Here is a 16540-nt window from a genome sequence, read left to right on the forward strand (position 1 = left end):
GTTTGCTTTATGCGAATGTCCTGTGGGACAGTGTCAAAAGCCTTACTTAAAATCAAGATCTATCAGATTGACTGCTTACCCACTATCCACTAGGTCAGTAACTCTCAAAGAAGGAAATACATGTACTCCTTTGGTCTTGCTACGTTTAGGGGTCAGTGGCTTAAGAACATAAGAATGGACGTTCTGGGTCAGACCAAGGATTCTGCTAGCCAACTGATGTCTTGCATTTCCCCCATATCCCTTTCTCTTGCAGCGACCTAGCTTTCTGCTTTTATGCAGAATTAATTTGTTTTTCTTTTTCTACCAATTTGTCTCATCCTGGAGCAAACCTGGAGAGACGTACTTGTTGTTGCTCCAGAAAAGAATTTTATAAAGACTTTCTGAGCAAGCCCTTTGATTTGTAAGTACTACTCTAACATAACCTGTAGGTGGACTCATCACATCAAACAAGTGGAACTGCTGCATGATAACACTGGACTATGTAGTAAAAAAAAATTTTTTAAGGACAAGCATCTTTTTTCCTTATATTATTTTCTCCTCCTCTGTCGAGGTCCAAAGAAAAATGAGGCACTATGCCAGAATTTTATTCAGCATCTAAAGGATGTTCATGCTGTGATTGCAGTTCCCTGCAGGCAGAGGTTCTCCAGCTCTGATTCCACTTAATTCATCATTCAAAACCCAGCAGGGGACTCTGCTTGATTTTGGACTTGAAATGGTTAGACTGGTATTTGCCCCACTCGTCACCCCCATGTGGTTTAAAATAGAATCAATCTACACAGGGATCCTAGGAATTGCTCCCGGAGAACTATCTAGCCTTGATAAACCTGTAGGATGTGAATAACATCCCAGTGCCAGGTTTTGCTCTGGAACATTTCTTCTATAATACAATAAAATAGTACCTTCAACCTGACCTCAGTACCCAGGGGTTTTCCAAAATTGATGTTGGTAGTGGTTGTTTTTTCACAACCTTCCCTTCCACGTGCCTTTAAACCAATATCTGTTTAGCACTTGTCCTTATGACGTGTATTGAAACCTTTAATTGGGTGACCAATTAAACATTACAACAGTACAAAACTCCTTTGCTTGTCCATGTGTTTTATATACACTCCTGCAATACATCCTATTGGTTGTATACATGCTTTTGTTACTTGCCTTCAAGATGTGCACCAGGAAAGAACTTGAAAACTTTCTTGGCCAACTTCAAGTTAACTTGAAAAACAGTACAGTTGAGGTGTTATGGATATAGAATTTATTTTACACTGTTTATAAGTAAAAAATACAATAGATTAAATATAAAAACAAAATTCATTGCTGAAAACTGACTCAAAGGTTTGGTGATGAAGGTAGAAAACTAAGAAACTGCATTAGGGCCTTCAGAGATGGTGGAAAGAAACATGTTAAATGATAACTCATATCCTTTAACTTGGGCTTGTCTATACAGGAAAGATTTAGTGGTACAACTAACCAGGTGGACACTCTGATTCCAGAATGAGTGAAGAGGAAGGTAAAGAGGTCTATTATACAAGAATAAGTGTCCACACACAGAGTTGTACCAATATAATTGAATGTGTCTAAATTTACATCTCAACTTATATTGAGATAACTTCCATGTATAGACAAGCTAGCTTCTGTCAGGCTCCTCCAATCAGTAGGCTTAAAACTTCTTCACTATCAGAGCCACAACTTGATACTATGTACATTGAAGTGTCGTGTATTTGAATTAAAGATTTTGTATTCCTGCTGGGAATTAAATGTTTACCCCTGGAATCTTTTCTTCCAGAGACTCAGTCATTTGTGGAAAAGACCAGAGAGACTAGGACTTCCTTGGCCTGGTTCATGAGGTCTCCTAAACTCACACAGTCTTGTCCAATCATATGTGCACTTCCAGACTAATTATAAATAAGTCTTCCCCTTAGTGGAGAGAGCTATGAAACTAAAAGGAGTTTGTGAATTCTAGGTGCTATCACCCAGCAAAGTTTTCACTTCCTTGTCCTTGTGTCATGCAAATAATCCATTCCTCAGGTTCACTTCCAGATTCATATACATCTATTAAAGCTTGCTATTCACAGGACCACCAATCTGGACACAACTTTCTTAATTTCTTCTCATGTCAAGATTATGCCCATCTGATAATAGAAAGCTCAAAGGACTTTTTTCAATTTTCCCTGCACTAGAGAAAGTCTGAGGTAGAGGGCACAGGTGGTGTTCTGGATCGCATAAGGACAGTTGTCTCCGAGAGAGTTTAAATTGCACATAAATGGCCATTTGCTTTTATTGTAAAGTTTCACATAGAACAGTGAGATTGGCTCTAATCAGCTTCAAAGAGACAAAAGGAAAAAAAGTAGCAGCAGCGGTGATCTGATCAGACAGTGGAACTGTTTTCTGATATGTTGAAATCACTGTGGAAAACCAGGCATCCTAGGTTAATACGAGAATTGAGTATCCACTTCCTGTGGAAAGAAAAGCATCTAATAGCCCTCATGGTGGTCAGACCATCTTTGCATGCAGGCTAAACTAAAATGCAGTATTTCCTCGGGAGTGGTCGCTTCCTCTTATTATTTAGAACCCCTTTGTCCGGGTGGGAGTTCCCATATATGACCTGTTTGTCATTGATGAGTTCCTAATTCCGGAAGAATTGCATTGGGTACCTAGATGTGGTCTGTTGTGGCCCACCATAGAATCTTTTTTGTCCTTTGGTCCATGGGCCGGCTTTATCTGACTCCCTCCTATCCCCAGCTTCCCATTAGTCAAAGTTGTCTGAAAGATTGAGGCAGATGCAACTATTCCTGCTTGCCCAAGAAAAGCCTGGTTTGTCAATATTTGAGCTGTTCATGTACAAGCAGTGACTCCTTACCCAGATTCCTAGTCTCCTGTCTCAGTGATAGGGTCTCCACCACTACACTCCAGATCCTATCTCTGATGACTTCATGTGCAAGGGGTTAACCCTCTTGACATGATTTGGAAGAAGTTCTTTTATTTTCCTAAGAGACAGTTCTGTGTGTGTGTGTGTGTGTGTGTGTGTGTGTGCACCTTGAACAAAGTCCTAGATCTTCTGTGGGACGTTTTTGGTATGTACCTGACTATCAGTATTTCAAAAGGTTGGGCTTCTGACCTCTGTGTGTCCAATATAAGGTTGTTGTTTTTTTGCTGGTTTCCCAAACTGATTAGTTTCTTAAGGACTCTTATAAGATACAGATCTCTATCTTGGAGTTTGTCCTAAGATATAGTTTAAATTGTGACTTAAAGATCTTGTGCAAGCTTCGCTTTGGCCCTGTGGACAAGATGGTGATTTCTGATTTTAGCGGTTGTTTAGTCAGTAACCTTCTATAGTAATTCTCACTTAACCTAGTATATAAAATAAGGTGACTTTGATTATGTTCCTTTGTGCATAAGTGTCTTCCCCCCACACCCCCTTTCTCAGATGACAGGATATAACCGTTTCACTGTCTGGATTCATGGAAGGGCAGCAAAGTTTTGCCTTACTAAGAATCTAGAATTTTGGGTAGATTAATGGCTGTTGGACATTTTGGGGACATCCACAATAGACCGAGCCAAAGCTATCCTGTCCAAATAGATTAAAACTTATATTAAAGAGGTCCATGTTGACATCTGTTTTTCTATATTTTGAGTCTTGGAGACAAAGCTCCACAGAAAAACTACACTTTCCAAGCATCTCCACTGTATGGACTTGCTCACATCTTTCTTCTAATTAATATATCATTAACCAGACTTAACATTCAGAGGGGTAGCCATGTTAATCTGGATCTGTAAAAAGCAACAAAGAGTCCTGTGGCACCTTAAAGACTAACAGATGTATTGGAGCATAAGCTTTCGTGGGTATGCGTCTGACGAAGTAGGTATTTACAGACTTAACATTATTATTTTACAGCACCCAAAATTGTTAGGCACCTTACAGTATATATAAATTACAAGTGTTCCCTATCTAAAAAGCTTACAATCTATTTTCACACAAGACACAAAAAGGGGTATAAAGAAAATAAGGTGATGAGGTTAGAAAAGAACCATAGGGATTACAGAAAGAATGATTGGTCACTAATAAGTTCACAAGGTTTGTGAACAGAATAGTTGATACTTTAAGAAACAGTTGTACGTGATGCACACAAAAAGGGTATTGAAACTGGTATCATTTGCATTGTAGTGACTGGATTAAGATATGCAGGAGAAAACATTAGCATCCATATTTTACAAGGAAGTTGAGGTAGAATCAAGACATGGGTGGCATGAAGACCATAAAAGGGGACATTGCAGTAATCAAGATTGATCACGAAAGTTTTTACTATCTAGACACAGAGGAAAAAAGTTAGATTTTATAAATGATATGGAGGAAGAAGCATCAACATTTGGACAAAGCCTAGATTCAAGAATCATATTCAGGGAAAACTGAGACTTACTGATCAGAGAAAGTGTGGTTAAATCCTGAATTAGAAAAGTTTGGAAGGATAACACCAAGAAAGTTTTTGTTGAAAGGTATTTAAAAAAAATAGCAGTAATACATAGTTAATTTCACAATCTGTCGATCATGATTTTTATTTAGCTCGCCCTATGCTACCACACTTAAATAATTATATGCATAGTCTTAGCTAAATGCTATTTTTCCATTTTAAGATACAATTTGGTGGTTGAAGGGTTAGTAACTGAGCTCTTTCAAATTGCACCAGTTTTAAACTTAGCAAGCAAGTTGTCTAACCACATGCCAATGTTACTTGAGCGTAAATGTTAGGAAGTTATCAAGCCTGTTTTATTTACAAATTAAAACAAACTACTCTCTCTCCTCCCCCACAGACTTGGATACATTTTTATACAATAAAAAAAGACTGCAACAAAGGTATAAAGAAGATACCCCATGCATACATCCTGGCCCCACATACATCCTGGCCCCATGCATACATGCACACCGGAAGGCTGCAGAGCCACCGTGCATCAGTTGCTGCTCTGGGCAGCTGGGATTTGAGTCTCTTCCCCACACATGCTGGTCATATGGGGATTTTCCCCTTTACCTTCCTCTTCACACAGACTCTGAACTCACCACCACCCAAGTCTCCCCTTTCCCCTGTGCCAAAGGGGGCATACATGTGTCATGAATCTCTAAAGTGGGTTCAGCAAAAAAACATTTTGGGAACCACTGGTCTATGGAGACATTTTTGTAATGGCAAATCACAAATAATGAGGTCAAAAGAATTTCAGTCCGTCAGTGGAGACAACCGTAGGATGGCAAATGAAGGAGGCAAAGTGATGTCAATGCTGGTTTCTGGGGAGCTGATGATAATACCAGGACTGATACTGTCATTGAAATAAAGGAAACTGAAATATAAGAAATAAATATTTCAAAATAACTGAGATTTGGGTTGGTGAATTCTCCATTACTGATTCTTTTCTCAAGTTTGGATATCTTTTTTAAAAGATAAGCTTTAGTTAATCCACAAATTATGGGCCTAGATACAGGAGTTATGGGGTAAATTTATGTGATCTGTGTTGTGCAGGAATCATAATGGTCTTTCTGATCTTAAAAAAAAAATACGGTTCTATAAAACTGCATGAGGACCTCAGGACTGTGCTGTGCTAACTGCTTGCAGCTCAGCTGGTTCCACCCCTTATCTGTCAGTTTGAACTCTGTCCAAAAGTGGTAGATCAACAATGTGCAAAGAAATATTAGTGAATATGAATGAGAAGATATTGAGGTGTGATCACGGGTTTTTAATTGCTGGTATAGATGTGCTGAAAGAGGACTTCAGAGTAGATTGAGACGTGAATTTAGTTGCTCTGCTGTTAATAATTTAGGGACAAATTCTGATACTTTTACTCACATTAAGTAGCACCTTACTCCAAAAGTGGTCTAATTCACTTCAGTCGATACCTAAATTGGTGCCTTAAAACTAACTTTTAGGGTACTATTCTCCTATAAAGGGGAGATTTTTTTTGTACCATTGGTGATTAGTGGGTGTCATATTAATAGATTCTTGATTGAGCTATGTCAGTTACACCAGCTGAAAATCTGCCCCCTTTAGGTCAGTTGGAGAAGACAAATAGATTGTATTTATCACTGCAAAATATTTTCAGAAGTGCCAAGAGCTAACTATTTTTACTAGAAGAGGGAAACACAGATACAAGTACAACACATTGAGAACATTAGTAACTGATGTCTTACTGAAGAATTACCAGACGTGGGAAATGACAAAATGAATGTTTGAAAACCTTTTTTTTGCAACGTTATAAATTAAATAGTGTGTGGTGGTTTAACGGATTAAGTGTTTTCTTCTCCATTTGATGTATGAGCATTTTATATATGTATAATCTTCCATTCACATTAATGTATCTTGGACAAAAATTGTAGTGAGAGACTGGATTCCTAAAAGTAATGTGGCACCAATTTGTGTAATATTTGAATTGTTATAGCTCATGAGATAGTGTGAAAGCCTGTAATTTTTTATGAGTATATTTTGAATATATTGTACTAAATCACCTTCCTATAATCACTATGTTGTAGTGTTTTTTGCCATTCTGTTACTCTTCTACATATGTTATGTTTCTACTGTAGGTTCCCTTTAGTAACCGGAGTGGCTAAGGATATGTAGGTATTCCTTCTTTTCCTTGAATCTTGTACAAATCCACATGCTTTTTTCCTGTAAGACTAGAATTAGGATCTATTTCTTACATCTTAGCCCAAATTGAACTGACAATTTGAGGCAATATGTGTTATTTACATGACCTATCATTGCTCACAATAGTGTTCTTAAGATAGGAGTTCCAGAAATCCCCACAAACTTTGACAGAGACTTCCTCAGTGACCTGTTTGATGCCTAAGAAACAAGGTGATGGCTTTTCTATATATAGGATACTAGCGTCAGAGAATAACAGTTACACATGTTGTACAGTACTTGGTACCAGGACCAGATGAGACTGAGATGTAAACATAACAATTTTTATTAACTATAAATACACTGGGTCAAATTCATATTCACTTAAATGACACCTCTCATTAGCAGCCCCTTGCGCTCCATTGGGGATTTACCCCTTGTGGGGGGGGACAGGCTGTGATGCTTATGCAGCCCATCTCCCATGGTGCTTAGCATAGGGGCAGATTTAATTTGCACTGGGACTCTCCATAGGAATTCTGCCAGCTAGAGGTGCTGAAGATCAGTGCTCAGTCAGTGACCCTGACTCTACCTGCCACATTTTTGATGGGTGCCAACTTCTTGGACTGCAGTGACCCCTTCCCACCCACCCAGTTTGTGAGGTTGTAGCCAGTCTGGGCCATTACTGGCATTTCCCCAGCAGATTTTCCACCATTACTGAATGTTTGACAGGCTTTACACTATTGGCAAATCTAGCCCACCAACATAACCCAAATACGTACAAACTATGCAATACTGTCAGTTCTGAAATCCATCTTTCAAAGTAAGCCTTGCAAAGGCTTATATCCTGCTCCATGTTCCTTTTGTATCATCTTCCCCAATACTCCTCTGTCTTTTCCCTGGAGAAGGCACAGCCCACCTGCTTCAGGGAGTCACTACTATTCCACCAGTACCAAGTTAACAATATTTCTATAAAAACCTGCCATATGGGTTAGTTGAAAAGGGAAGGATTTCTCCACTGCTGGCTACTGATTACGTACTGCTTAATTCATTGTTTTTCCAGAGCTGGACACAGGCAAGTACCTCTTTCAGTGTTTCTCTGTGAGCTGACTTAAGTCACCTCATCCTTCCAATAACCCTTCACACTTTTTCCCTGTCCAACAGTCAAGCTGTCTCGTTTCAAACAATAACTAATTTTATACATATCACACTCATTTCCCACATTTCCATCTCTGTTGTTGCACTCTTTCTTGAGCTCTTTGTCTTTCCTATACATCCCTTATCACTTCAGTATTGGCTTACCCTCCGTGTCTCTCTCATAGTCAATACTACAGTTGAGCCAGAGCCAGAGCATTGAATCCAAATCCCTTTGAATGTCAGGTTAGGGTGGGAAATGGAAGGATACAGATTTGAACCCAAAAATACAATTTTTATTTTTCCTAAATGAAAACACTTGAAGATTATTTTGTAGCTCCACTTTGGATATGGCCAGAATTCCTCAAGTAAACAGTCGAAAGATTTTGGCCCTGGAGGAAATTTTACAAAAACTGCTAATTTTGAAACATTTTGCCATTTTCAACCAAAATCTCACAGTACATTTGTAATAGATTTAATGTTGTTAAACCCAAAATCCTGCTCCAATCACTAATACGACCCCTCTGACTAAATCTAATATGGATCTCATCACCACTTTGGTGAACCACCTCTAATAAACACTAATAAAATACAATGGAAAGGCTGAATACAGTTGGGCAGTTGTAATTATCTGTGCTATGTCAGGTAGAGAGATCCATGTTTGGTTTCCATTCCATCCCTGGATACACAGGCCAGGAGGGACTGTGGGACTTGTGGTGGAGAAAGAGTGTGCAGCTCCTGTGGAAGGGGAGTGTCTTGTGATACTCGGTAGCAATCCTTACAGATAAACTAAGGGAATTTAGGTTTATTACAAGGACACGGAAGACCCTATATGAGTGGAAAAGAAATCAAAAATAGCCAATAAGAAGTTAGAAGAGGAAAGGAAAAAGTGTATTACGTTCAAGTTTTTTCAGTATTTGAGTTTTAAGCAATGTTATTCATTTCCAAAAATTCTTAAATCTCATGCATTTTCCATATGGTAATAAAAATAATGCATATAACTATAATATACTTTTGTTTCTTCACACATGCTTATATTCTATATAGAGCTTCTTAAGTTTTGAGTATATGCCATGGGTTGGTGAGAGTGTAAATTATTTATGTGAAATAAGTCTATAATAAGTAAGCTGCTCTCTCGCTTTCTGCACAAACATATCTGAGACTTGCTCAGTTAATTAGAAACTGTAATTCAGTTAGTTATTTGCAGGTTCTAATGATCTGATTTATTAAGAGTTTTTCTAAGCTCCATAAAGGATATAAAACATTTTTCATGCTAATATTACCATTGATTCTAGTTCAATAAGGTTTTAAGTTAACCCAAAGTAAAATAATTGAAAGAAACTGCAGACAAACCTTGATAAAGACCAGACGAAATAGTGATGGTATTTCAGTTAGACTCCTACACACATTGTATTAATAATAATAAAAAGATGTTCAAAACCATGATCTTATTTCATAAGGTTTTTTTTTAAAAAATGAGGTTATCAACCTCCTTTGTATTTTTTCAGAAAAGAAATCCATACAGATTGACTAGTTCAGCATAGTGAGTTTAAAGTTTTGAAGCTTTCATTGTATTAATGTCACAGACATAACCTACAATAGTAAAGTTGAAATTAATCTTTTTTATGCATTAATAGGTCACAGTGATGGCAAAAAAATATAATTAGCGTATATTAAGGGGCAACTGAAGAGCACTGAAAAACCAGAGCATTTCCAACTAATTACTAGCCATACATCATTTATTACAGATTAGCTAAGGTCATGCACTTGGTGCCCCCAGTTACTGCATCCATACATGTGGTCATTGTTGCGATCAAGCTGCAGAACTTGATGGTTATATTTAATGAACTGAGACTAGATGATGAAGGAAAGTACTAAGAAGAGAAAATATAGACAGCATGTAGTCCATTCAGTTGAACGATGACCTTTTAAACCTTGATGTATGCAGGAAGTATCTACTTGTATTTTAATAATTATATTAAGCTTCTTTAATAGCATTTGATATAGATTATATAGGGACAACCCATCTACAGCTGAAAAACACAGGCAACGGTTGTTTCTTTGAAATTACAACACATTTTATCACTGGATCTATGTCAGGGGGAAGGAGAGATGTGTGTTTTCCACAGTCTCAAAAGCCACTGTTTGGTAATGCCTCTATCCCTCTAATTTGCTGTAGCAATTTGTACCCAATGTAATGACTGTACAATTTCTAAAAATCACTTTGAAATAAGAATGATGCATAGATGACTTGTGCCTCTATGGGCACAATCTAAAGGGGAGGACATGTGACCGCTCCACATGTCTCTTCTGCCTAGCAACCCTTCACACCCTGCACCCAGCCCGGGGCCAACACGCTCTCCCCACCCTATGTTACCTGTGGGGGTGGAAAGGAGGGCTTGTCTTTCTCTCTCTGTGCCTTCACCCCAGCATGCTCTCCCTGGCGGCCGGGCTGGGCAGGGAGTGGGACAGAGCCACTTCTCATGCAGCTGAAGCCAGACTCTCCAGGTCAGTGCTCTGTGCAACATGGTGACTGCCTGAGACAGAGCCTAGCTGAGGAGGCAGTGGTGGGACAGGGGCCAAGTGAGACGGAAACATGCCGGGGTGGGGGTGGGAGAAGAGGGGACTCCGGCTCGCTCGGCCTCTGTCCCCAGCAGCCCTGCCTGAGCAGGGAGCGGAAGCTGCCGCCTGCCCAGCCAGACTCTCTCAGGCAGCTGCTGCACTGCACAGAGCAGTGACCCTGAGTGGCGGGCGTGAGAAGTGGCTGGTCCTGCTCCTTCCACTCCCTGTCCGGGCCTGGCTGCTGGGGACAGGGGCTGAGTGTACCAGGGGATAGACACAGCAGGAGAAGGACAGAACCCCTCTTCCGCCACCCCACAGCAAGCCAAGCAGCAATCTTGACTCTGCACCCCCCCCCCCATGCATTGCCTATGGAATGATGCTTGTTTCAATTCAAGCACAAGATTGGGACTAAGGAGACATAGATTCTGTTCCTATCTGTGGCACAGAGTGACCTTTGGGGAAGTGACTCCACCACTTTGTGCCTTACTTTCCTAGCTGTAAAATGGGGATACAATTTCCTTTCTCCCAACTTTTGCCTGGCTATTTAGACTGTGAGCCCTTCAGGGGAGAAAATGTCTGTTACCTGTGTGTTTGTACAGTGCCTAGCACCATGGGGCCCTGATCTCAGCAGGGGCCTCTGAGTACTATCATAGCTAGAAGGGGTTGCGTGCTCCCTGTGTGCCTGCCTCCCTTTCCCTTCTATTTCAGCGACTCCCTGCAAATCCGCTCCCCACTCTCTCATGCCAGGGGCTCTGTATGTCCCCAATTCTCCTGTTCCTTCCATATGAGGGTTTCCTATTCTCCACGCCAGTGACTCTCTGTACCTCCCATTCTCTCTTCTGCCGTATGCCAAGTGCTGTGTGTCCTCCCTGCCCCCATGGCAGGGTCTCTGTGTGCCCCACCGGTACCTCCTCTGCTATATATGCTAGAAGCTCTGTGCATCCCCCTCACTTTTCCTTTGTTACTGCTCTTGTGTTAGCCCATCCATGTCTAGAGGGTTGCACTCTTCATTGCTTTGTAGTGTGGCCACTCACACATTCCTGGAACACCGGACATTCTGCTATTCTGGGAATAATGTGGGCCCACTTCTGTCGGTATGGCCCACCCCTGCTAATGTGACTGCGCATGCGAGGTTATGCTGGACAGAGAGGTGCCATTTTGAAGAATGTGCTGCCCCGCCCCTGCCGGCATGACCCTTGCATTCATGATGTGTGCAGGGTCACACCGGGGGGATGGGAGGGGGATGGAAGTGTACGTTCTTCAAAGTGGCATCCCCCTGTCCAATATGGGAGAAATCCACGTACAGTTTTGTTTCAGAACCAGATGGAAGAACCCACCTGATAAGAGGACTGTCCAGTTCAAAATTACTAATACCTGTCTCTTCCTAAGGAAGGAATGGAAGGGTTCCCCTAAGGAAGGGTGACAAGAAATGGATCCCTTGATGATTACCTGTTCTGTTCATTCCCCCTGTGGCACCTGGCAGTGGCCACCGTCAGAAGACAGGATACTGGGCTAGATGGACCTTTGGTCTGACCCAGTATGGTCGCTCTTATATTCTTATGTTAAAACCAGACAAGTGGCCTTCCTATTCAATAGGCAGAGGCTCCTTGCATACCTCCACTCCCTGAACCCCCCCCTTCCTGTGAACTGCCTTCCCGCCTCACCTGTCTTCATGTGTAAATGGTTTAATATTTACAATTTGTAATTTGTTAAATAACTTCCTTTTTTCTGTCTGGGAGATAAGTCATTCAGGGTGTCAACTTTTTAAAATGTAGTGGGATGAGATGGGTGGGGGCAGTGTTATGATGAAAGGTATTTAATAGCTGTCATCAACTGCCTTTGATCTATAGAAAATTACAGACCTGATTGGTGTGCTAACCAGATGTCAGGGACTCTGTGTCCTTCAGTTCCCTAGTCTGGTTTTTTTTCTGTTTTTCACCCAAATCAATACCTGAAATTTTGGAATTGATCAGACACTGTGTTCCAAAGTTATCATATTACATCCAGACAAACAGATAAATGCTATGAAGTAGAGCATGGGGCTTCACTTCACTAAGCCAATAATAATACAAGGAAGATTTTTCAAAGTTTGATAAATTATGGTAACTTTTTATTTTACAAATAGCTACATTTGCATTGATATGGATTGTAAGTTAGGCAGGTATTGTATTGTGTGCACACTGCCTAATACAAAAGGATCCTGATATCCAATTACTAGCATAATAAAAATAATGAATAATAATTTTGACTCTCTGTCAGATGGAGTCTTGTTCTACTTTTGTTCCACACACCAAACTTTGTCCATGTCAATGAGAGCTATGCACATGACTTAACTACTATAAAATGCCTTTGGACTTCAGACATTTCTAATGTAATAAAACAAATGGGCATATTTGTTCTGTGTACAAAATATTTTCCAAATAGTTCACTCTGTTTATTTTTGAAAATGTATCAAAGGTATACAGAGGAATCACTGCAGAGGACCTAAATACTTATCTAACGTAGGTATCTTGTCTTTATTCTACTCAATTGAACGTGATGACTGGAAACATTTTGTTCTCTTTTTAAAGGACAATTAATAGTTCAAGAAGTAATTTTTGAGAAAATTACTTTAGGAGGAATTCTTTTTTATAATTTATTTTGCCTAATTCACACACTGTAAGACAAATTATTTTAATTTTGAAAGGAAATATGTATATGTGGCAGAAATAGAATTTTGAATTCCAGTGAACCTAAGTGGATTTATGTAGGTGCAAATTGTATATTCTGTCTTGAAATATTCAGACTATCCATGCTAATTGTGTTGATTTAGCTGTATAGTTTGGTCATCCTCTTTAGTTTTTCTTTGTCAGATTTCACATAGTTGAGGTAGCCTGCAGGTGAAAAGTGTCCCATTAATCTTTTTGATCCTCTAGCACTTGAGCATAAGAATAGCTGATCAATTACAGCAATTGTCTCCCTAAATGAGCTTTTCACATCTACATCTTATTTCATTAGTTAACTGTCTGCTCAAAGAACTGATAAAATGGAATACTAGTGGCTTCTTACAGCTTGTTCTGTCTTACAATACAATAAGGATGGGGTTGTTAGCTTAGCAGGCACAAAAGAGTATTTATCTGCTACCTGCAATAAATATACATGCTATTGTGTAGGAGTACTTTTGTCTCTATGGGCTGTTTGTTGAAACCTACTTAAAACAAATCCATTTGCTTTTCAACTTTCCATTTAGTAACTAGTGCTATGAAGAAACTTTTTCTATATTTGACGTTTTTATTCAGCATCGTAGGAAGGGTGTCCATGTCCCAAACCATTAAAATGAACATATATCCTATTTAATTTTAAAATTTGAAACTACTATATTTAAAATTAACAAAATAAATTTGCCTTTCTCCTGCAATACCTATTGTATTTCAAATGGCCAATCCACTATTTAAAATGTATCTTTTACATGCAAAATGTGACACTGATTCTCTCCAAAAGGAAATCTACAGTTCTGAAGCTGCAAATATGAACATACTATATTGTAATAATTATTCAGAGTTAAGTATAAAGTTCTGTATATTTAACTATGCTCATGTTGCTTTAATTTATAAATGATCTAAGAATTATAGATGACAAAATTCATTCATCATGCTAAGTGCTGATTTTATTTTTACTGACACTGTAACTAAGAACATTTTTCTCCTTTACATCTTCAGCCCGTATTTTGAGGAAAACAAAGTAATATTGAATTATATTAAGACATTTTAGTGGAAGCCTGTAGTTAATTGTATTATTTCAGAAGCACATTAAAAAATGACAGCTATTATGGCAATCATATTTTCCTTAACTAAATATTTTATATTTTCAGCTACATGAAGGGGAAGTTTCCAAAAGAAAATCTAACTAGTTACTAAACAAGGGTCTGATCCTGCAAAGACGATAGTATGAGACTTATGCATATGAATAACTTTAGTCAATGTAGGTTCAGGCCTCCAAAGATTTTGTGGTTATAGTCACAGTGTATTTCTATATGAAGTTTTCTTGGGTAAGATTGCTTTCTACTAGTCATTGAAATGCGCTAACCCTCAAAAAAAATTTAAATATAAAATATGATTAAATAAAAAACTCTAACCTACACATGAGAATGATTCCAAACAATTGTGTGCTGCTTTCTGTACATTTATGTATATCTGAATCAAAAGTTCTTAAGGCCGTTTTCACTTCAAACTTGTTTCAGTAAATTTGAATGATTGAAAATACATGTTACATTGGTTTTAAGGAAACAAATTCAGTTTTATAGAATGTATAAAATGACAGAGTTTTAACAGCTTGATATATGTAAATTTTTAATTCACTTTTGATTGTTTATTGCAGGCCTTGTGTGTATGAAGTCGAGTACTTCTGTGGTTGAACTTGTTATGCTGCTTTGTTCACAGGTAAGACATTTTTTGGCTTTAATTCTATTAGTTTCTTCACACAGTGACATATTACTAAATTTTGAGTTCGTTATTCTTGCTTATTTTTTTCTTTCATTCTTTCTATTTGAATATGATGCAAATATAAATGCCATTTCTCACACCTTTCTGTAAAGTGTAATTTCTTGGTACATGTTGTAGAGCAACAGTACATTCATATTAACATGCAAAGTAATATTTTCTAAACAGTTATTTGTAAAATATATATGCATATACATTATACACTTTATCCTGTTATGCAGAATTTTTGGTCATAATTTCACATGAAACTTTCATTTTCCTGAATTAGTTATTTTTAAAACGTTATTATGTAGTAACATTAACTTTCACCTCTAGGATACATGATGTAAGTTATTGCACATTTGATGTAAGCTTTCAGTCAGTATTTAAAAAGCTGGGCAAAATGGTTATTAATGATCCCTCAGATGCTTGGATTTTTTTTTTTAATTTTCCATTTTTCCAATATCATGCATTCAAATTATTTAACATAATTTTAGATTTCTCACAGAAACACTCAAAGATGAAAAAAACTGAGAATACAAAATAATTAAAAATATTTTGAAACTGAAATAACTTCTCCTGGTGCTTTTGATAATTCACCCCTAGATTTTAACTAAATTTAAAATGTGTTACTGGCTAGATTTCTTACATACCTGTAATCTTGTAAAATATAGTTGTATTAAAGAATCAACAAATATTCTTTGGTTTCTTTAGTTTTCTACAGCAAATATGTATTACCCTAATAGAGCCCCAATCCCAAACAGCTTCTAAATTTTCTCCAAAGATTTAATTATTTCAGATTATTTAACAAATGCATACACACAAATGCCTAAATAACAACTAAATTCATACAGAATAGTGTGTAAAATGAGGTGCCTATGAATTTAATTTATACATATATATATATATAATTTTATATTATTTTATTATATAACATAAAATACACACACACACAGAGCACTATTACTAAGCTTGTACTTGCTCTTAGTTTGTATTGTAGAATCCACTGTGCATATTTGAAATGTGTCCAAACAATGAGTACAGTATCTAGCTTAAGTGAAGGCTGGTCAAAAGTACAGAGAGCTGAAAATTAGTAATATTTACAACTGAATGTAGCTGCTTTTTTTTTCAACTTACCTGCTGTTTGCCAGTCTGTAGGTTACGTTTCTTCAAGCCCGTACCCATAAGGAAATCATTAGATCTTGTTTTTCTTTTAGCCAAGATGGATATTGGTTAGGGAGAAGTTAAAGAAAAATACATCTCTGGCAGGAATCCTCAGTGGGATTTGAACTTCAAACCTTCTCCTGCAGGGCACTTGAAAAATTTGTTGCCTAATGGTTAAGTCCTGGGTTCAAGGGAAATTCCAAAAGATCCATTAAGGCCTTTGAGTTTCATGTCATGCTGCTTTTTTTTAACAGCTTTTGAAGCCTTTACTTGAGGAAAGGAATAACTTACAATGCCTTCTCCCTTAGTCTTTGGTTTTAGTGCAAATCACAGGAATAAAGTGGAATGTAGCATTAGGGTCTAGTGTCTTTGATGGCCTCATCATCTAATCATAGGTTTAACATTACTCATTTGCTGGCTCCAGGAATTCCTGCCATTAAGGGCCCTGGAGATGAAACTTTGCCTCAAATATTGATTGAAAGGAAGAGTGAGGAAATTTAAGCTCTTTCTGCAATGCTTTTTCTTTAGACTTCTTAGTGAAGCTATTAACAAATGTAGCTAAATCAATTTGCTATGTTTATGTATTTTAGAAAAGTTATTTAATGATTCAAAATATATAACTGTCCAGTT

The 16540-nt window shown here is 38.0% G+C and overlaps 1 protein-coding gene across 7 annotated transcripts in view; it reads left to right on the forward strand.

Annotated features, from left to right (window-relative positions):
* NBEA (neurobeachin) overlaps window positions 1-16540 on the forward strand; it is an 831523-nt gene that overhangs the window by 420795 nt on the left and 394188 nt on the right. For all 7 annotated transcript variants that reach the window (XM_039530859.1, XM_039530876.1, XM_039530902.1 and 4 more), the window contains one exon: window positions 14646-14707. In XM_039530859.1, coding sequence (XP_039386793.1) covers window positions 14646-14707 — 62 coding nt within the window. The remainder of the gene's footprint in view (window positions 1-14645; window positions 14708-16540) is intronic.

Source organism: Mauremys reevesii, linkage group 1 (genome assembly GCF_016161935.1).
Source record: "Mauremys reevesii isolate NIE-2019 linkage group 1, ASM1616193v1, whole genome shotgun sequence".
In the NCBI taxonomy this organism is placed as follows: Eukaryota; Metazoa; Chordata; order Testudines; family Geoemydidae; genus Mauremys; species Mauremys reevesii.